The sequence below is a fragment of the Erpetoichthys calabaricus genome, chromosome 14 (assembly GCF_900747795.2).
Source record: "Erpetoichthys calabaricus chromosome 14, fErpCal1.3, whole genome shotgun sequence".
NCBI lineage: Eukaryota > Metazoa > Chordata > Cladistia > Polypteriformes > Polypteridae > Erpetoichthys > Erpetoichthys calabaricus.
Genome location: NC_041407.2, coordinates 96,237,057 through 96,259,225, shown reverse-complemented (window position 1 = coordinate 96,259,225; position 22,169 = coordinate 96,237,057). Strand labels below are relative to the sequence as shown.

The 22,169-nt window shown below is 39.0% G+C and overlaps 1 protein-coding gene across 1 annotated transcript; it reads right to left on the bottom strand.

The window, feature by feature from the left end:
• Positions 1 to 355: 355 nt before the first annotated feature.
• On the bottom strand, positions 356 to 21,876 carry mrpl10 (mitochondrial ribosomal protein L10). The gene is made up of 5 exons (XM_051918777.1): positions 21,780 to 21,876; positions 13,981 to 14,150; positions 5,205 to 5,369; positions 1,351 to 1,495; positions 356 to 872 (listed from the first exon to the last, which is right to left on the bottom strand). The coding sequence occupies exons 1-5, from the start codon at positions 21,862 to 21,864 to the stop codon at positions 619 to 621; spliced, it is 819 nt and encodes a 272-aa protein (XP_051774737.1). The 5' UTR covers positions 21,865 to 21,876; the 3' UTR covers positions 356 to 618.
• Between the last annotated feature and the right edge of the window lie 293 nt (positions 21,877 to 22,169).

Sequence of the window (22,169 nt, the reverse complement as noted above, 5' to 3'; positions counted from 1 at the left end):
GAAATACTAATATATAGGACATGAATATACATTTTCTCTAATGGTAATTTTTTTTAAAGACAAAGTTATGGCTATTCCATGTTGAACATGTTACCCTTCCATTTTCTCTATTCCCCCCACAACCCAGTATGGAATTCCAGCCCTTCCACAAAGCACTGCACAAATTAGCATTGAGTCAAAGAAAGGCGGTCACCGAGTATGTAAGCCTGCATTTCTAAATGAGTCAGGCTATCTCTGCACGGTCACTTAAATGAGATGCAAATACTTAACACTGTAGAAAGAAAATTTAATCCCACAGCCTGAACTGATATCTTTTACGATGAGCTGTACCTGGAAAGGCATGTATTTTAATCCCTTTCGAGGAAAAGAGTGATTTTACTTTATTTAAATAACAACCAAAGCACAGCACTGATCAGTCTCTTTAGTACGATAATCACAGTAATTAAAATTACAAAAATAATACATACTTTTACTAATCAGAATACAAATTTCCAACAGCATTGTAGGAAGTCAACACAACCGAAAGGAAGTAGAATAAAAAACAATTCTGCATGGAGCATGACTCCTCAGAAGTCAAGTGCAATAGAAGAAAGAAAAGCCTTGCTTCAATCCTGGGCTCTAGCTGGGCTCAGTTTGTTTCTTCTCTATCTCTTCTGCACCTTCTGTGCCTTCTTTTCCATTGTTTGGCTGATCGACATAGCGTTTCAGCAGCATAGAAAGATACAGAGGGTTGTGTCTAATTAAGTCCCGGGTTTGTGATGTCATCTGGGTCAGGCCACCCACCACCTGTCCCTGGATTACAGCTACAGATGGTAGTCTGGAATAGTCATGAACACCTTTGTGACTTAGAATGGTGTCTTCAATGCAGGCACCTGCAAGTTAAAAAAAAAATACTCAGTAAAAATATAGAATAAAGCAAGCTTTAAAGGAGCAGGATAGAGTAATTATGAATTTTTCAGTTCAGTTGAGGCCAGATCTTTCCCCAAGTTAGTCAGCAATATACACATTTTTATTGAACAGAGGTTTGCATAAGTGGAGGACACAAGATACCACACTTCCCAGGAAACTCAGTTTTCACGGGTTAGCATAACAACATGCAAACAGTATGGAAAACAAGAGAAATGAACCATGCAGGGCAGAGCAGAACCATTTATCTGGATCCATAAGGAGACTGCAGTTGCACAGTGATATCCAACACATTTACATTTTCACTGGAAATCAAGGCAAACATTCCCCAGGAAGATACATCTCTAAATATGCACAAAAAAAGACATTCCAGCTCTTTCAAATGGCACACAAATTGATTTTTCTTCTATAATGTCACACATAAAAGTGACCAGCCACACTCACCAAGCAAAGATATCTGTGGAGTGTTCTTCACTACTTTCAACATTTCTTTTGTTTTAGGCTCTCTGCTCACTAGCAAGACATTATGCCCAACGAAGAGTGGAAGCATGTTGATGTATTTAGAGGTAGACAGGAATGACCGCATCACCTGCAAAAAAAAATTCAATCTTAAACACAGAAACTTTCTTTGGCTCTTTTTCACCTGCTAAGAACTGCCTCTATACTCTTCTTTATTTATTTATTTGGTTTAGTACAATGCTATATACTGTATACCCTGCCGTTCTTTCTTAAACTCTGTGAAGTGCCGTGAACATGGGACGGGCGCTATATAAATAAAATGTATTATTATTATTTATTATTATTAAGACAATGTAATCAAAAACTTTCCCATCATCTTCACTTAACATTTTTAATAATGTCAGGCACTCCTACTTGAAGTTCATTCATTCATTCCCATAACCACAAATGGATGGCCCTTTAACCTGATCCATCCTGACAACTTATGTTCCCTATGTGTTCAGGGGTCACTTTCCTCTCTGTATTCTTATTCTCTTTCCACGGATATTCCAAACTTATCTCAGAAGTTCACTCCCTTGTTGTCGCAGTTTCTTACCTCACAAAAGAAAAAACTTTTCTATCTGCGCAAACTTTCTGTAAAGCTATATTTTTTAATTCAAACTGGAAAAATCCAAAGCCCATCACAGAGAATTACATTTTACAATGTGTCTTGGGTAAACAGAGCATCCATTAAGGTCACCGAGGACTAAATTACATAGATGTCTGCTGTCCCTTAATGGTGTGTGTTTGTTTTGTTTATTCTCATTCATTACTGTCGAACAACAGTCACGTTGGTGTTCCCTCTCCTTTGGTTTAAACACTTAGTTACTCAATATCCTGTACCCTGACTGAAGATGGAGTGGTGAAGTCAGGTTAGGAGTGATTGTAGCCACTGCAAGGACAATGGGTTCTTACTGTAATGCATTTTTATGTTTGAGGTTTAATGCAGCATTGCCAAACTCAGATCCTGAAGGGCCAGTATGGCTGCAAAATTTCATTCTGGCTTACATTTTCATTCTAGATTTCATTCTATTTATTAAATAGTAACTAATCATTTCAGCTAATGGAACACCCTTTTTGTCTTAACTTTATTTCAAAACAAGGTCCATTTGTAATATTCTAAAATTTCCTTTTTTTCCTAGTTTTTGCTAACCTAAACTTTAAATCTAAAATTCTGGCAGTTTACTGCTTACCTTTTCACAATTTTAGGTCATTTACTGCATTTCAACTGATTACATTTGAAGAAAAACTGGAAAAGATGAGGTACAGAGCATCCGGAAAGTATTCACAGTGCATCACTTTTTCCACGTTTTGTTATGTTACAGCCTTATTATAAAATGGATTAAATTCATTTTTTCCTCAGAATTCTGCACACAACACCCCATAATGACAACGTGAAAAAAGTTTGAGATTTTTGCAAATTTATTAAAAATAAAAAAATTGAGAAAGCACATGTACATAAGTATTCACAGCCTTTGCCATGAAGCTCGAAATTGAGCTCAGGTGCATCCTGTTTCCCCTGATCATCCTTGAGATGTTTCTGCAGCTTACTGGTCACTCTGTCAGAGCTCCACAGGTCCTCTGTGGAGAGAGTAGAACCTTCCAGAAGGATAACCATCTCTGCAGCAATCCACCAATCAGGCCTGTATGGTAGAGATGGCCAGACGGAAGCCACTCCTTAGCAAAAGGCACATGGCAGCCCACCTGGAGTTTGCCAAAAGGCACCTGAAGGACTCTCAGACCACGAGAAAGAAAATTCTCTGGTCTGATGAGACAAAGATTGAACTCTTTGGTGTGAATGCCAAGCGTCACGTTTGGAGGAAACCTGGCACCATCCCTACCATTGGGATTAATAAAGTATCTATCTATCTATCTATCTATCTATCTATCTATCTATCTACATTGAAGCATGGTGGTGGCAGCATCATGCTGTGGGGATGTTTTTCAGCAGCAGGAACTGGGAGACTAGTCAGGATAAAGGGAAAGATGACTGCAGCAATGTACAGAGACATCCTGGATGAAAACCTGCTCCAGAGCGTTCTTGACCTCAAACTGGGGCGATGGTTCATCTTTCAGCAGGACAACGACCCTAAGCACACAGACAAGATATCAAAGGAGTGGCTTCAGGACAACTCTGTGAATGTCCTTGAGTGGCCCAGCCAGAGCCCAGACTTGAATCCGATTGAACATCTCTGGAGAGATCTTAAAATGGCTGTGCACCGACGCTTCCCATCCAACCTGATGAAGCTTGAGAGGTGCTGCAAAAAGGAATGGGCGAAACTGGCCAAGGATAGGTGTGCCAAGCTTGTGGCATCATATTCAACAAGACTTGAGGCTGTAATTGCTGCCAAAGGTGCATCGACAAAGTATTGAGCAAAGGCTGTGAATACTTATGTGCATGTGATTTCTCAGTTTTTTATTTTTAATAAATTTGCAAAAACCTCAAGTAAACTTTTTTCACGTTGTCATTATGGGGTGTTGTGTGCAGAATTCTGAGGAAAAAAATGAATTTAATCCATTTTGGAATAAGGCTGTAACATAAAATGTGGAAAAAGTGATGCGCTGTGAATACTTTCTGGATGCACTGTACATATATATATACATACATATACACACACACACACATATATATATATATATATATATATACACACACACACATACATACATACATACATACACACACACACATACTTACTTACATACATACCGTCTTTTTCCGAAAATAAGACACTGTCTTACTTTCTTTTTTGGTCCAAAATACGCACTAGGGCTTATTTTCGGGGGTGGACAAAAATAAAAGTATATTTATATATTTTTATTTAATATTTATTTATTTTACACAGAATACAGAAATTAAAATTTATTCAATTACAGTCATGTCATCTTCTTCTGGAACATCGTCATAAATCAAGATTTACACCCCTGGAGTCTTCCACAATTCCCTTTTTGTACTCGACGGAATAGCTCTTTTGTTTTGTACTCATTTTAACTGCGGTTAAAAATTATTCACTTTATAAAAAATAAAATTACGTATGAGGAAATAATCAGACTTACAAGACTGAAATGAACAAACATTGTATCTGCACTGTCGCTCAATGTAGACTGCTGCCTTAACGAACAATTTATAGTGTGCGCCAACGACGCGTTCCGTCGCATCGCATTCCGCATATGCATGCCCCCCTCCACCCCCTCCCCACCTCATTCGACCATACTCTGCGATACGCGCGACGCAGTACAACACAGCAGAGCAGAGCGGACACAATATTCATGTATTCATGCTGCCTTATGTTGTATTTTTAAGATAAATTCCAAGAATTAATTTGAAACGAACTGTAGAGGTAAACAATGAATTTCTCGGAATATTTTATTTCAAACATTTCTCTGAAATACGAGTATTAGGGAAGCTAAACATACTTAATAAATCAACAGCATTTTTTAACGAATTCTTTTTTTCACATTATTTTAACTAGGGCTTATTTTCGGGGGAGGGCTTATATTACAAAAAGTTCCGAAAATCTCGATAGGGCTTATTTTCGGGGGATGTCTTATTTTCGGAAAAAGACGGTACATACATATACATTTGGCTGTGGGCCAAAGAGAATGGCGTCAGGAATCGTCTACCTCTGCGTTTTGGAGTGTACCTTGTCAATGTTTAGCTAAAGGTACCTTTTTGTTTATTGATTTTTAAAGTTTGTCCTGTTTCACTACTACGCAGGTGGAGCCGTGGGGAATGGCTAGTTTAAATAGTCAAAGACCGAAAGTTCTTTACAAAACCAAACTAAGTACACTTTGCTTACCTGGTTTGGGAAAAATTTCACAGTGATGTCATGCTTCTGGAGCCGATACTTAATAAGAAGCAAATCCTCAGAAGAGGATGAGTTGTTTTGAAATACTGCAATCATTTTGTTGTTTTGGAACATCATGTCCACCTCCCTCTTTAGAATCCTCACGAGACCACTTTCCTGGAAGAAGAAAAAAAAAAATTCAAGATCAATCTATTTTTATTTTCAAACACTTTCATTCCAAACAAGGTCTGTAAGGCACCTGGAGCTTAACCAAGCTGCAATGAATGCAAGACAGGAACACGCTTCAAATGGGACACCTAAAGATCACAAAGCACATAAACATAATCAGTCCTGGGCAATTTAGAGACACCGACCAACATGACAGCACATGTTCAAGTCCTCAGAAGAATTCTGAAGAAAGAATATGAAAAATGCACACTGGATGCACCTTAGCGTGGACTGAATTACAAACCAAACAGAAAGTTCTTTCAAAAAATAAAAGGACCCACTTACACCTGGCATTAACATGTGTTTTCAGTAATCTGATAATGGACAGATAGCACTTGACCACATTAAAAAACAGATATAAACACCCATGTGGTCTCCGAGTGATTCAATCACAATCAGACACAATCAGAAACAGATAAGTAACCACATTTAAAGCAAGCACAAACGCAAATCCATTTTCTGCCCACATACACTAACTTCATAAGCGGAAGCTGATTTGAATTTGATGTGGGGCAGCTGACACTGGGTCTTCGTTCAGACTCTGCAAAAACATTTCAAAACGTCAGGTGTAAATGTAATCCAGCTAAATTATGACCATGTACAATCCTAAATACAGATTAATGCCAAGTATATAAAAGGACGTGGGGTGGGGGGGGGACTGTGAAACAGTGGCAAGAATACGGACTGCCATCTTTGTTACTTTAAATAGTTTGTCTATTTTTACTTGTCTCAGAGGATTCCCTATCAGACATGTGCATTTCCCACTAGCCACTCTTGACAGGGATCTTTTAGAGTATATCTGTGTGATATGTAAAACCTGAACAGAACAAATTGACAATAAAGGACAAATGTATTACTTAAGAAACAGAACAGGTAAAAGTCAAGTGCCAGTTCTAGCATAGGCCAGAGGTTAAAGAGAAAAATCCACATAGGTGACTAGAGCAATCTTTCAAAGGTGTGCAAGGATAAATGAGGACCACCAAGGTGCAGTATGCCTGTTCATCTAAATCAGGGATCTCAAACTCCAGTCCTGGAGGGTCACAGTGGCTGCAGGTTTTCATTCTCACCCTTTTCTTAATTAGTGACCTGTTTTTGCTGCTAATTACGTTCTTTGGAATTAATTTTAATTGACTTTTCTTTTTTTTTTTTTTAAGATTTGTTCCCCTGAATTGCTCCATTTCTTCCCATAAATGGCACCCAAACAGAAATGAAATGTGACGGAAGTGAGTCAACAGAAGACCAACTAAGTCAGGGCCTTAAACTCCAACCAATTTCACTTCAATCAGCTGCTTAATCAGGCACAGAGTCTTGTCGTTAATTAAACCCATTCTTTAATCCCATGGCTTGTTGCTGCTCTCATTCTGCAACAGCAGACATTTCTGAAATTGTTGAATTTTTCTTTTCTTTTCTAAGAGCACTGTTAAAATGTTTTGGGGACCTGAGCAAATCAACATTCCTGAGACCTCCACCCTTTTTATTTTCAGACTTGCTGAAATACCCAGTGTTGCCTGGGAGGAAAATAAAGCATTTTTTTTATTTTAAAAAAAATATAATAAAAAAAAAAAAACAACTTTAAAAATAAAAATAAATTAACTAAACAATGAAGACTCACTAATGTGCTTGTCTTGCAGTCTTGTATGTATATCATCATCCAGTTGATGCTCAGAACTGGCCAACTCTATTTAATTTCAAAAGCAACAGGGGCACGGTGGTGCTCAAACATAAAAGAATGCTGGCAGTCGCCCTCTGGTGGTCTATCCGAGTGTCAATTGGATGATGACATGCATACAAGACCGCAAGGTCACCCCCACCCTACCCAGAAGGGGTGGGTTAGGGTTGATTTCACATTACAGTATTGTTAGTTGACCAATGAGAAATGTGTACCAAGTTTCATGAAAATCGATCCAGCCATTCGGAAGTGATGCTGGAACATACATACATACACACACACACACACACACACACACACACACACATAGGCTTTTATATATATTTACATATAGATACTGTATGATGGTCACCAGTTATTTTTGTTCATTTTGTATCTCATTGTTGTTTGGCTGCTAATTAAGGAACTTCTAGGAGACTGCAAAATCGATGCCCTTACAGCTTGGATCTTTTCAGGTGTTCGTACAGTCCGAGGATGGCCTGGAGAGATTCTGTTCAATGTTTTTCCCGTCTGTCTAAATTTAGCCACCCACTGAAGAATTGTTTTCCAATTTGGGACGTTACCATTAGGAGGAATGCTGAAGTGCGTTTGGAAGGCGCGTTGTGTAGTGATGATGGATTCGTTGTTTTTGAAAAACGCTTCGACAGCAAAAGCACGGTGCGCATTGGACCAAGGCATGTTGCCAACTGAAAACCTACAAGGGATCACCTATCAAAGGACTCCCACCCAAACCCATTCGGCTGCCTCTACCTCACGCAATGACCTTAAGAAATGGGGTACTTCACTTTGGCTCCCCCTGTATGTTTGGCTGATGCCTTTATTTGATGTGATTTACAGTATCAGGATACATCACACTTGTTATCTACGTTTGACACAGCTGGAACACATGTGGGTTAAAAAACTTGCTCAGAGTCGCAAAGTGAGCCAGGGCCTGTAATTTTGTGGTTTAAAGTGTAGACCTTGGCCACCAAATCACACCATCTACCTAAATAGCTGAATTTTTCTGCACTAACTATGCAATAAGAAAAACACTAATATTTTACTTGGATTACTTAATGAAGCTTTGAATGCAACTGACTATTATTTTTTTGTTTTCTTATATTGCTTTTTTCTATATGGGCTGCTCCCTTCATTATACATAAATAGTGATATTAGTGTCATGCTGAAATTACACCACTATGTCCAGAGCACACAAATCTGCCTTTTCGACTGTTCACTTCTATTAAAATGTAACAAGATGTAACATTTTGCAAACTGCAAGAACCAGGATGAAAAGATTATTACAGAATCAACTGAACACCTTTTAGTTAACATCGTTTTTGCTACTGCAGTGAGGATTTTTGTTGACAGTCACACTTAACACACGAGTGCTGCTATGAAGGAGTTAAAGGGCTTACTTTCCATGAATCTCCAACAGAGTCTGGAATGCTGCACAGTCACTTCCTTCAGCTGCTCCTACCGGTGTATTTTTATTTCAGTGGGTAGAAACCTGAACCCTGATTAAGAGACCAACTTTCCTTGAAATGGGTCAAATCATAGTTAGACTTCACTATAGTGTTAATCAATAAGAAACACACTATGGTGTTGCTCTTAATTATTAAATCATCCATTTTAGTTTGGCTCACGTATTGTATTCTAATTTAACACTGAACAGCAACTTTATTTCTGGCTCCTGCTTGTACTTCCTTCCTTTTTCGGATTTCATTTTTTTTTTTGCAATGTTACACAAACTTAGACTGCATTTAAGATAAACAGAATTTGTTTTGTCTAAATCCAATTACCATGGTTGTTGTTGTTACTCATATTGACTTTTAATAGGCAAAGTATACAGTATGTGAGTGGGCCCTGCAATGAACTGGTGCCTCAACAGGGTTTGGTTCTTGCCTTGTATCTACTGCTGGCTGTGTTTAGCTCTGGACCCTTACAATCCTTATAGCAAGTCTGAGATTGCTTTGTCATATCAGTTAAATCAGTACTTTTTACAAGTCTTACTGACATTAATCTGGACTTTGGGCAGAAGCAACTAGCACGCAAAGCTAAATCTTTCTCTCATTTTTGTTGGATCTATTGCATATTCATTTTGCTCTAGACATGCCTATGTTTTACACACACACACAAACCAGCATGTTCAAACCCAGCACCTCGGCTTCAAAACACACACTCATGTAAATTCCTAGTTGAATATTCTCGACGGGCGGCACGGTGGCGCAGTGGTAGCGCTGCTGCCTCGCAGTAACGGGACTCAGGTTCGCTTCTTGGGTCCTCCCTGTGTGGAGTTTGCATGTTCTCCCTTTGTCTGCGTGGGTTTCCTCCCACGGTCCAAAGACATGCAGGTTAGGTGGATTGGTGATCCTAAATTGTCCCTAGTATGTGTGTGTGTGTGCCCTGCGGTGGGCTGGCGCCCTGCCTGGGATTTGTTCCTGCCTTGCGCCCTGTGCTGGCTGGGATTGGCTCCAGTAGACCCCCGTGACCCTGTGTTAGGATAGAGTGGGTTGGAAAATAGATTAATGGATGGATATTCTCCACACTCAACATTCACCTAGGATTGCTGTACAAATTATGAGCTCAGCTTTTTCACAGCTTCTTCTCTTCTTCCATCAGCATCTTTTCGTATTAAAACTGATTAAGTCAGTTTTTGTGTTGCAATTACTTAGTATGTTTTTCTTAATTTTTCACTTACTGTAAGCTGGCACTTAAGTCTTCAATCTGCCTCAGGAATGATTTAAGATATGAAGAGGTAGAGGAAGTGATGGTGAAGGTGGTAGGGAAGATGCCCTCTAGCTAACTACCTCAAGAATGATTTGAGATATGGAGAGGTAGGGGAAGTGACGGCAAAGGTGGTAGGGATGAGAACGGCGCCCATACGCATGGGCCACATGGCTGCCCTGCTGCCCAATGCCGAGAGTTGATGCTACAATAAAATAAAATAAAAATAAAAAAAGAGTAATAAAAAATCATCACCATGAAAGCGGACAGACGAGGTAACGTAGTATATGTGTACCAAATTTCAGGTCAATAAGTAAAACGGTTTGCAAGCTACAGGTGATTTAAAATCCTGGACAGACAAACAGACAGCCATGGTAGCATTTCATATAAGAAGATTCTTTGTTTTCACATATAATAAAGTGGCCAGTTTATACAGGACCTATTAAGAGCCTTTTAAAAGGTAGCAGAGAGCAGTGTGTATCTTTTGTTAGAAAATACACATATTACCACTACTGGAGAAAGTTTAGTACAACCGCAACTAAATGAAAACTTTCACACATTGTACATTCCACAAACATACAAATTATTTCTCTCAACTATGCAGGCAACTGGTTTCAACAAGCAGAGATATAAAAGCTGCTGTACCTAATCTTACAGAGAGATTAGAATGGTGATAATAGTAGTACTCGATGTCAAGAACAAACAGAGACTTAGCACTGTGAGACATTCGACTAAATGACTTGAAACAAATCAGGGCTTGTGCTTGTGAATAACCTTTAATGGAGTAATCATGAAGGACTAATGTTCAGTGTGGCACAGTCACTCCAATGAGCTAGGCGACTTTTTGAAAAAGTAAGAAATATGCTGAAGGACTCCACACGCCAGCTGACATTATTCTACTAGGCTAGTCACAAAATCTTTGAAATCAGAGAAAAGATTGATTCCATCATTAAAGGATGAAAAAAAGGACAGACTAAGAAATGAGACAATCAGGAGGTACAACAAAAGTGGAAGAGATATCTAAGAAAGTACAGGAAAGCAGGATGAAGTGGTATGGACATTTGATGAGGAGAAACGTTGAATATGTAGGCAAAAGAGTGATGGGAATAGAAGTACAGGGGAAGAGAAAGCAAGGGAGGTCAAAGAGGAGGTAGATGGTGTGACATACGGCCGGGGTCCTTCCCTGGCTGGGACACCTCGACGCGGGAAGGACTGGGGGAGGGAGCGTATCCACAGCATTACCTCCCCAGGAGCGCTAGATGTCAGCCCTCCTGGATTGCAGAGGTGCAGGGCTCCATGGGAGCCCTAGTTTGGTGCAGCCTTTTTGGGCTCCATGGGCACCGCCAGGGGGTGTTTCAACTGAGCCCTTAATTGCAGCACTTCCGCCACACCCGGAAGTGCTGCCCGATGTAGACCAACGAGCACCTGGAGCACTTATAAAAGGAGCCAGAAGCCACTACTCCTTGCTGGAGGAGATGTGTAGACAAAGAAAGAAAGAGAGAGAAAGAAAAAAGAAAGAGAAAGAAAGAAAAAGAAACAAAGAAAGAAAGAAAGAGAAAGAAAAAGAGAAAGAAAAAAGAAAAAGAAAGAAATTGATGAGAAGTGTTTGGTGCTCTTAACAGTGCTGTACACGTGAGAAATGGGAGAAGGCGTTTCCCACAGGAAAAAGGAAAAAATAAAATAAAAGCATGTGCTTGCACTTGTGTCCCACGTTTGTCTGTGTCAGGGCAGCTGGTGCACCCCCTGGTGGACCTCAATGGATAAAGTAAAAGAAAATCTGAAAGAAAAGGGTCTGACTGAGCTGTTTGGAGGAGGTTGATCAAGTACCTCAACCTCAAAAAGAAGTGGGAAAAGATGAAGAGGAAGAAGGAAAGATAGAAACTTTAAAACGAAAGAAAACACAAAACATGACAGCAATGAGCAGTCCAGATGTTCAGCTGGCTTTTGTTACAATCCATTTCTAATTCAATGTCCAGTTCAATCTCTAATTCCCATTTTGCTTTACTCTGTTAATTTGTTTCTACTGTCATTTTGTAAAAGCAACACTTGTCTATGTGCAATTATTAATGTTTTTAAAAGGTTTTGAAAAGGGAAAAAAAAAAAAATTTTTTTTTGTCTTAGCATATTAAAGGGATTCCCCACCAGGCAATGGTATAGGGATAAAAAAGTGATGTACAGGTACATCCATTTTCAAATCACAAATGTTCTTAAATACTGACCTGTATCTTGAGATTGCACAAATGTTATAAAACTGTGTATACCAGTTTTTGGGAATATATATGTTTGTGATATTCACACACATAAAAAATACACACACACACACACACACAATACATGTGATTTACATAATGAAAACGTGCATAATAAAAAATAAAAAAGGAATAAAAATTACTGTTTGGTGAAAAATGTGAAAGTGCAACCTAAAGATCAATGCACTGTGATTTTGCTTACCTGATTGCTGTAGAGATTCAGCTCCCAGAATGTTTTCAGCTGTAATGGTGAGTCAAGTGGTTTAATATCTGCCTTTGCTTATGTTTGTTTACACTGGTATGTACACATATCAGCCATGGTGCAATTTTATGTTTTGGCAAAATATTACACAGACAGTGTTATTTTAGTAACCTTGTTAGCTGAATGCAGTGGTGGCTGAAACTACTGAAAATTCTTGAATTTGTATGTCTACATTTATCTTTTTTTTTTAATTATGTTTTATTTTATGATCTTCCATTGCAGAGAACAGTATGTTCACTTAAATGCTTTCTTCATTAGCGAGCCTGTATGGTAACAGGTACTACTTTGTGTGTGTCTGGAAGATACACTGGTATAAACAGTGTTTGGCTTTGGCTTGTAGAGCTCCGATTTAGGGTAAGATGTTTCTCAAGGTTTAAACAAAGTTGTCACTTTACACCCCACACATGAACCACAATCCACATTTCCACTCAAAATAATGTAGAATCATCAATTCACATAATCTACATGACTCTGAGGATGTGGGAGGACAAACCACATTGGGAAAACGTGCAAACATTGATAATGGCCAGGCATGAGATTCAAACCCAGCCCTATACAAAAGCTACAGCTGGCTAGTAAACAATACTCCCATTGTTAATACCATACAGCTCTATTCTTCACCATGCTACAGAGCTTCACAAACAAGTAGTTGTCCATCCATCCATCCATCCATTTTCCAACCCGCTGAATCCAAACACAGGGTCACGGGGGTCTGCTGGAGCCAATCCCAGCCAACACAGGGCACAAGGCAGGAAACAATCCTGGGCAGGGTGCCAACCCACCGCAGGGCACACACAAACACATCCACACACCAAGCACACACTAGGGCCAATTTAGAATCGCCAATCCACCTAACCTGCATGTCTTTGGACTGTGGGAGGAAACCGGAGTGCCCGGAGGAAACCCACGCAGACACGGGGAGAATATGCAAACTCCACGCAGGGAGGACCCGGGAAGCGAACCCGGGTCCCCAGATCACCCAACTGCGACTGCAACTTACCTATTCGCTTGTGAATTCACAGTGACCATCATGTGTGAAGTTTCTGCGTATGTACTATGACTTTAAGGAAAACTGTGCCAAGAATCTATGATCAAATAAATGACTGACTGACTTCTAATTTTCTTTGGTTGTCATAAATATTGCACAAAAATGTGTGAGGCATGTTTACTGAAATCTATATGATAGACAGATAGATAGACAGATAGATATGGCAAAAAACAGGTGGCTCGCTATTCTTACAGGGACTGCTCACATTTGCCATACTAGACTGAATTTTTGTTTTCACTTTTGCTTTTTCTTTGATCTTTAGGGAGCAACCCACTCTTCCCTAGAACAGAATCATGACTTCAGATCTGTGTCGATTATGAGCTTGAAAATTTTGCACACAGCTGAAACTATTCCAGTGCTTGCTGGATATCACAGTCAAATGTGCCCAAAAAGACATTTTCATCTACAAACATGAAAAATGCAACTTTAGATTCCTAAATGGATACTCTACATGCCTCAGGTGTGTCTTGATAGTCTGTCCATTTAAAAGAAAAACAAAAAAACTGGGGGGCGCAGGGCATGAAAGCCAGTTTCCAAAATTACAATAAGTTTCTCAATACCCAGTATACCCACAAGATGTAATGTTTAAAAAATGTCTGTATTGGTATAAATTACACTTTGCTTACCTCTTGATTCCGTTTAGGCAGAGGTTTAAGACACCTATCTGGAATGACTGGCTTTGGAGGTATATACTCTGTTACAGCCATCAACTTCTGTTTAAGGAAGTGCATGGGCTTCCGATGACGAGTTACAGCCTTGGAGCCGTGCCGAACATTACGTACACTGGGCAGCCATCCTAGAAGAATACAAGCATAATTACTCACAGTAACTGCACAAAGTTGGCATTCACCTAGCACTATCTGATTTTAAGTTTGCATGAAGAACCCAGAATGACATATTGTATTAAGGCAGTTTAACAAGTGCAGAACCATAATGGTGGCTGGCCTTACGGAAGCAAAGAGGAAAAATGATAAGTCCACCCTGGAGGCTAAACAGCTAGGCTGAAAAACAGAGTGCAACAAAGGTTCAATGCCTGTAGCTGTGGGTGCGTAAGGCTGGATCAAGCACGGGTAAAACGTGTGCCAAAAGAAATCTCTCAGTACAAAAGTTCATTTTAAAAGATTTAGTGAAAATTCAAAGCAAACAGTCCACACAAGAATAAAGAGAAAAAGGTTGTTACACACATATATTAAAAGGCAAAAAATTAGGAAAAATGTCTCTTCTCTAAACTTGGCTTTTTTTGTCAAACTTTAGTTGTTTCTATACTAATTCTAAACTATTCTTAGATGCTTTACTTCTTCAGTACACTTTAAACATATGGCACTGCACATTCAATAGAGAACGTTGTCTTTCATGTTACTGGGCACGTAAGGCAATGTTTAAAACCGTGTGCCCTCAACACCTTACACATGGCAAGGCAGGTCACTAACCGAGTATAATGTGTAGTCAGAGAGGCTAGAAATAGTTAGAATATACCAATTCAATTCAACTTATGGGGGTTGTAAAAAACCTCCCATAGACTATGCACTAATATACAGTATAGGCAAAAATTTATTATAACTTAAAATAACTAACAAATGGCTCTTACAATGCCAGTCATCAACTTGATCTGCTACCTGATCAACTCAACGTAATTGTATTCATGATTTACATACACCATCTGCATCATAATAAAAGACTAAGTCGCTTCGCTCGCCAACCTCCGTGCTTGCGCTAGCCTCTTTGCGGTTCTGCCACTCGTGTATGGGGATGTGAATGTATAATTTACTATTTTACATTACAGCAAGTAATTAATCATATTAAAAAATATTAAAATGTAATAATTTGAATTTAAATTATGTTTCATGTTGCGTTAAGAGTTATTCATTGCTTAATACGATTTTGTTCTGTTTGGCTTTGAAATTAACATGCAAAAACTTTTTAAACTTACACTTTAACTGTAAAACTTCAGTAAAAACAATTTGAATTAAATTTTCATTAATATTGCATTGAATTATGATTCTGTTTTTGGACTTTCAACACAACGCCACGTACGACTGCATGTGATTGAATTTCGTTTCTTTCCCCCTATTAAATAAAATGACTTTTTCGAATGTTTGGCCCTGACAATTTGTTAATTGTCTTTGCAAAAGCTATTCTAACAGGAAACTTAATATTTTAGTACGAATAGCATATCAAGATATCCTTTGTTGTCTAATGTTATCCCCTGAAGATGTAGTACATTACCTTTCTTGGATACATCCCTCTTTCTACAGTAATTTGTGTGAAGGAAGACCGGACGGTGTTAACAGTTATAGATATTCTTCGGGATATTGTAAGTTGATGTTTTCATCTTCTGCACCATCACCACCAACTGTTTCAGCACAGTCTATTGATACGCATTTAAACAATTTGCAGTGTAATCGCTTGTCATTTTTGGCGTTAATTCATTTGACTTCATCGTTTCTCTGTGCTAGGATTGCCCAGTGTATTCATTTTTACTGTTGATAACCCTTCGTGATGAAATACTTCAATAAGATATGTCTTCTTTAATTGGGAACTTAAAGTAAGGAAAACATTAAAATTTATAAGACTTGAGAGAGCAAGAACTGTGTCTGTCAAAAGCATGCACACGACTGAAAAGTGAGAGGGCCATGTGCGTGACTTGAAAACGTCTCACGGCCATAGTCTCAACTCCCGGGACTTGAAAAATTCCTCCAAAAAGTCGTCTCATCGCAGGATTATTTTATTATAAATCGAGAGATATCCAGTATATACTGTATAAAACAACATACCAAATTTACCATAAAAGGCTCTAAACAAAATGGAGTTTCTGACCTGTGACCTCAATAAACAAAACAAGTCAATCCTGACCCACCTGAACTAACAGAAGAATTTGACAGGAGAGATGTGAGCAACATAAAGATATGTTTTGGAGAGTTTTACTGGTTACTGGATATACTAGCTAATTCTTAATTTTGTCCTCTACTTTCATGCCATGTTAAATGTGCGAAAAGATCTGACCTTAATTTGTGATATGTGCTACGTAAAAATAACAGATGGTGTGGATTTATCCTCAGGGTACTCTAGTCTTTCTCCCACATTCCAAGGATGTGCAAAGAATGTTACAGAGTAAACTAGCCCTGCATTAGTGAGTGTGGAAGTGTGCATGCAACTGTACCCTCATGTCCTCTACAGGCCTCATCCCCACCTTTTTCTTGGTCTTGCACTCCCCTTGAACTAGATAAGCAGGTATGGAAAAATACAGTTTTAACCCCTTTACTAATATAAGATTGAATAACCTTGATTCTATACACATACCATCAAGAAAATTACAGAAACGAAATAAAGAATTAAACTTAGCAAAACAAAATTAAGTGCGCAAAGGAATGCAATATATAAAGACCCTAAGGCCGGGTTTATACTTCACACAACATGATGCATGCTCTAGTGGAAGCTGCTGCTACGCAAGCATTGTACTTTACGTAAATTTGGAGGATTCCACCAGGTGGCAGTGCGAGATATCATCATGGTGAGATGAACATTCAGCTTTGATGTGTGTTGAATTGCCTGTAGCATCCACTAAATTCCGAGGACACCTTGCCACAATATCTCTGAAAAGGATGTTTAATGATTAAATCCATCAATCAAGGGATGCGCCCATTCCAGTTAGCATTGGGCATAAGGTAGAAACAATCCCTGGGCAGGGCATCAGTTAATCGCAAGGTGAACAAAAGGATACACTTAAACTAGCACCAGTTTAACGTCACCAAATACCTAAACCTTCATGTCTTTGGAAGATAACCGGAAACCCACCAGTAAAACACACAAACTCCAGGCAGGGAACTCTAGGGAAGTGACTCCCTACTGTGAGGCAGCAGTGCTACCGCTCTCCCACCGTGCCGTGCCAATATGTGTATTTATTAACAGTATTCATTATTTAAAGGAAGTTAATGACTTATCTGTAAAATGTAGCATACATACTTTAATGCACTCTATCATGAAAGTGATATCAAGTATAAATGTAAGGATTCTAAATGTGAAGAGAGCAGGAATACCATAAATGTAATGTGTTCTGTGTGGCAAGTGCTGCTTGCCGCTCCAGAATCAAGTAGCGATTAACAGTGTACAATATTCTAAAACCCATTTAATCCAAGGCATGGTGTTGGTGTAATCAGAGCCTATCCCAGCAGCATTGAGCATTAGGCAAGAATCAGCCCTGGATAGGGCACCTGGTCTTCAGAGGGTCTGCTCTCTCAAATACATAAACATTCACTCGGGGCAAACTGGAATCACCAATTAATGTAACAGCGCATGTGCACAAGGGGAGAAAAACTAACACGGACAGTCAGACACCATCGTGCCACCATGCCTACCATGTGAACCGATGTATTATGCATATGTCCTACATATCCGTTTTGCAGACTGTTTGGCACTTTAGGAGTTTACATTACAACAATAAATTTAAACAGCAACACATGATTAAAGCAGCAAGGAGAGTGAAGAGGAATGATCGAGGATCTGTGACAAAGCTATTTTTAACTCATGCCTTAACAAGGCTTGACTGGCTCATTAATTATCCTATTCATCTGTTGCACTATCCATTCTGTTAAACACAGTTTGCCAAGGAGCAGAAGCCTGAAACATTTAATAAAAAATATTGCAATAAATGCATCAGTTGTACCTTCTGCAATAAGGCTGTTTACTGGTAAAGGGAAGTTCGACATGAGCTTAAAAGGGGTTTATATTTTACACAGTGAGCAATTGGTTCATTTCATAATATATTTTCCATTTCTTATAAATTATGAGACTATATTACAAGAGTGGTTTGATGGCACAGCGCTTCACAGCATTGGAGTCTTAGACTGGATTTCTAGCCCTCTTTCCTGGGTTGTTCCTCATACGGTAATTCAAAGCAGCGTTTGCTTGTATAGTTAAGAAACTTGGCAAGAATTAATTAAAAAATGCATTATTATTTACATCTTCAGTAGACTTTGGTTGAATCTTGGTCTAATTACAGTGTGAGAATTGTACCTGTTCTGTCCGTGTCTGACATGCAGGACAGGTAGTCTGAGGTACTCTAATTTAGTCTGTGAGCAGGTTGCCCTATGGGATACCCAGAAATGAGCCCACAGAAGTAGACTCTGGCTCCCATGTCCCTGAAAAGGATTAGCCAATTTGACAACAGATGAGTAGTTTTATTGCACAACATCAAATTATTTTCCCATCCAGCAATAATGGGTTTACCTTTATTTTGAGCGGTTATGTGCTTATGGGTTTGCACCAGTTAAACGAGTATTTGTTACTTACCCCATGTGGCTTATAATGACAACAATTTTTAATCTAATGTTTTCATGGAGAAAGGTCATAAAGTTTCTGATCGAATGAGGCCCAAAATTGACCAACACTGGACAACAGCAAACAATATAAATTGACCATGAAAATCTCACGTTACCCATGTTGCACAACCCATGCATGCATCAAGTAATCCAGTCCTATGCTCACAACAATGCAAAAAACATATAAATTTAACAATATTTTAGCAAAAAATTCTAACTGTGGAAAATTAAAGTAGCCCACAAACAGGAAACCCCTTCAGACAGGGTTGCGCTTTTGAATTGAAGACAGGACTCTTGACCAATGGATAAGCGAAAGAGGCAAGTCTTCAATTCAAACGCTTTGTTAGGTCCTTTCTTCACGAAAATATGAGATTAAAGATTTTTCTCGGCCATAACTACAAACTATATGGGGTAATTAACCTGAAAAAAAATTTTTTTTGGGGTGTAACAGTCGTTAAAGCAACGCAGACAAATAACCTGACAGGGTGTTTGCATTGGTTTTCAACTTAATAGAATTTTGCAGAGAAGTCTAAAGTGGGTTTTGTAATTGAGACAGCTAATCTGTAAAGTTCACTGCATTTGGCACTAGTCAGAACTCTCATGGCTGCATAATCAGCTCTTGAAATCAGTCAAGACTCGATAAAGGAAGCCTACTGGATTAAAAATTTCATTAATGAGGGTATGGCATGGGAAGGCTATTTTAAAGGATATTTCCAGCACTTTTCAGTCATAACCTTCTTTTACATAACTGTAGCTAGTTGGAGGAGGTCGGCAGAAGGCTCCTATAAAATTGATCATTTAATGCGACATACCCAGCGTCTGAGACCGACTACTCTACGACTGACTACAATAAAATCAAACAGGTTCTCAACTCTTGCACACAATGAGTGTTCAGCCAGAAATACGATGCATAGAATGTAGCGATGAGAAATAAAGAACACAGGTGTTCTGAACCTCACAAATGAAAGAGAAGCTCATCTGCCTGATGTCTCATGTTTTATGTACTAAAACAGAACGGAAAAAAGGGCCGAGACTGCGGCTGAACGCAACACAGCTATTAACTCTTTGTTGAATGCTGGTATGCTGTGGCTCTATCAGGTAGCACAGGGGTTGGGGATCCCACAAACAGAAGAGATGCTTGTCCGTCTGATGTCTTGTATTTTACACACCATAACAGAATGGAAAAAACAAAAGGAAGAGATTGCTGCTGAACTCACTGCAGCTGTTAACCCTTCATGCAGCAATGGCTCTGTCAGACAGTGTGCTATTGGCTGTAAGAATAAAAAAGACAAGCACAACAATGCTGGAAGATAGGCACTCGGTCGGTAAATGTGTCATGGGCTGTGACAGACAGACAGACAGACAGACAGACAGACAGACAGACAGACAGACAGACAGATAGATTAATTAACTGAGTAATTTGACATAGAGTAGCACTGACATCAGCAACTACGACTGGCATATCTGACCTACCTCGCAACAAAAAGCCATGTAATGTCACATTGTCTTTAGTAAACAGAAAAGGTGGGGACAGAATTTTGTGATGTTCGAGTGAAGTTTTGATTTCACCAAAGAAATGTGACTCAAAATTCAGTTTCTGTTAAGTAGAACTGCAAAGTCTGGATGATTTCATGCTATATTGGATTCACTGAGAACAGGGTTGAGGTTCTTGATCTATGCAACATGACACATAAGAAATAATTCAGTCTTGACAACACATAATTAAAACGAAATTCACAATCATCCAAGCACTGCTGGCATTAATACATGACACTGTTTAGAAAGCAGTTTACATCTGTGCTGATGGAAAACTCCAAACTCAAAGTACTGGTACACAGTCTGTGATGAACATGGAGGCCTACAACGTAAGTCTTAGTTATGGAGTAATGACCAAGAACCAGGCCGCTGTGCAGCCCTAATTGAAAGCATTGTTGGACTGCCCGGTTAGCAAGTATCAGTAATGCAAGTACAGTAACTTATTTAAAGTATGTTAAATTGTGTTCATTTGAGTTACTTATAAAACGCTTTTAACTCACTTCATTATTTTTGTCCAGCACCTCCTGACCCACTAGTATGAAAAAACCTCCAGATATGATATAATGTTAGATTTGTCTTGATGTCTAGTTATGCAAGACATTGAGCTTTTTGGGGTTTCCCCACTTCTTTTGCCCCTCTACAACCCGAAAAATACTAATTTTTTGGCCATTTACGGAACATATTCTGGGCACAAAATTTCACCCTTATGATAAGAAGTAAACGAATAGGTGTCTTCAGCAAAGATGATAACAAAGGGATGAAGCTGTTCATGCTACATCAACTGACCCCAGGCATTCACCCCCTAATGGGACACGAGTGGTTACTCTTTTTCACAAAACTTTGTAAAAATGGGCATCAGTAATATAAACATGTGGAGTGTCATTTGATGCTATTTCGAGGATGAGGATCCTGAATATGACCATATTCACAAAGTTAACAGTGACACATTTCAAACATAAGCACGTTGGAGTATCGTTTTAGATCATTAGTTCATGGTCAGTGATTACGAATATGTTGTTACTGTTCATCGTGTATCCTTTACTATTGATCTAGCCTTCTATCGACCTCTATCAGAGGATAAAAAGTGACAGATTTCTATTGCAATCGACAATATTTAGACTTGAAACATTTAAACTGTAGCACACATTTTAATGTTACATATGTGACGCAATCATTCCTGCTTGACATATACTTCCACGTTATGAATTAAATCATTACATGAACACACTGAATTGGGACGGCTTACGCTAATTTCAAACTTTGTAAGAATTTCAATTTTAACAAGAACTCAGATTCGACACTCAGTGAATGAATGGAATGAGACATACATTTACAAATGGACACACTAACAGCACACAGACACTCGGGGCAAGATAAAACGTGAACATTGTATAAAATCAAACTAGACAGCCAGAAAGAAAATAATACAACTGGAAACGAGCCATGCTGACAGTGCACTTTTATTAGAAAGCACACGTTGTTGAACTCCGACACGAAGTTTTGATTAGTAAGCGCCGTATGCATCTTTCCCTTATATGCCTGAATTAAACTGGACAACCTCCCTTACTCACCACGTAGAAGCGAAACCCCACACGACAAGGTCGCCGCCATCATCCTCCCAGACGCCAATGACTCCTGTAGCAGCCCTCCTCTCATTGGCTGCGTAGGGTGACGAGCCCTTTGCGTTTACCAGATGAGGGCGGAGCAAATAACAACGCTTTGACCAATCAAATCAGTATTCTCCTAAAGAGCTAAAGAGCTATCTTTTCTATCATAAAGTGCGCGGATTTTGAATTGCGTGGGATTTTTTTTTTGTTTAAAGGTTGACAGCACTGTCCCAGTCATTTTCATTATCTATTATCACTCCGATTAGAAGACAATTTGTCGTTTTTCCATTTAGTAGCCATGGAGCGGTTCAGTATCGAGCAACGCATTCTTATTGTGAAAACTCATTGCAAAAA

Bases quoted from the DNA above. Each gene is read 5' to 3' on its own strand.
- mrpl10 (XM_051918777.1), bottom strand. From the start codon at position 21,864: ATGAGAGGAGGGCTGCTACAGGAGTCATTGGCGTCTGGGAGGATGATG. The intron at 14,151-21,779 runs GTGAGTAAGGGA...GTATTCTTCTAG, and splicing joins TGGGGTTTCGCTTCTACGTG to GATGGCTGCCCAGTGTACGT. The intron at 5,370-13,980 runs GTAAGCAAAGTG...TTCTTCTTCCAG, and splicing joins TGCCTAAACGGAATCAAGAG to GAAAGTGGTCTCGTGAGGAT.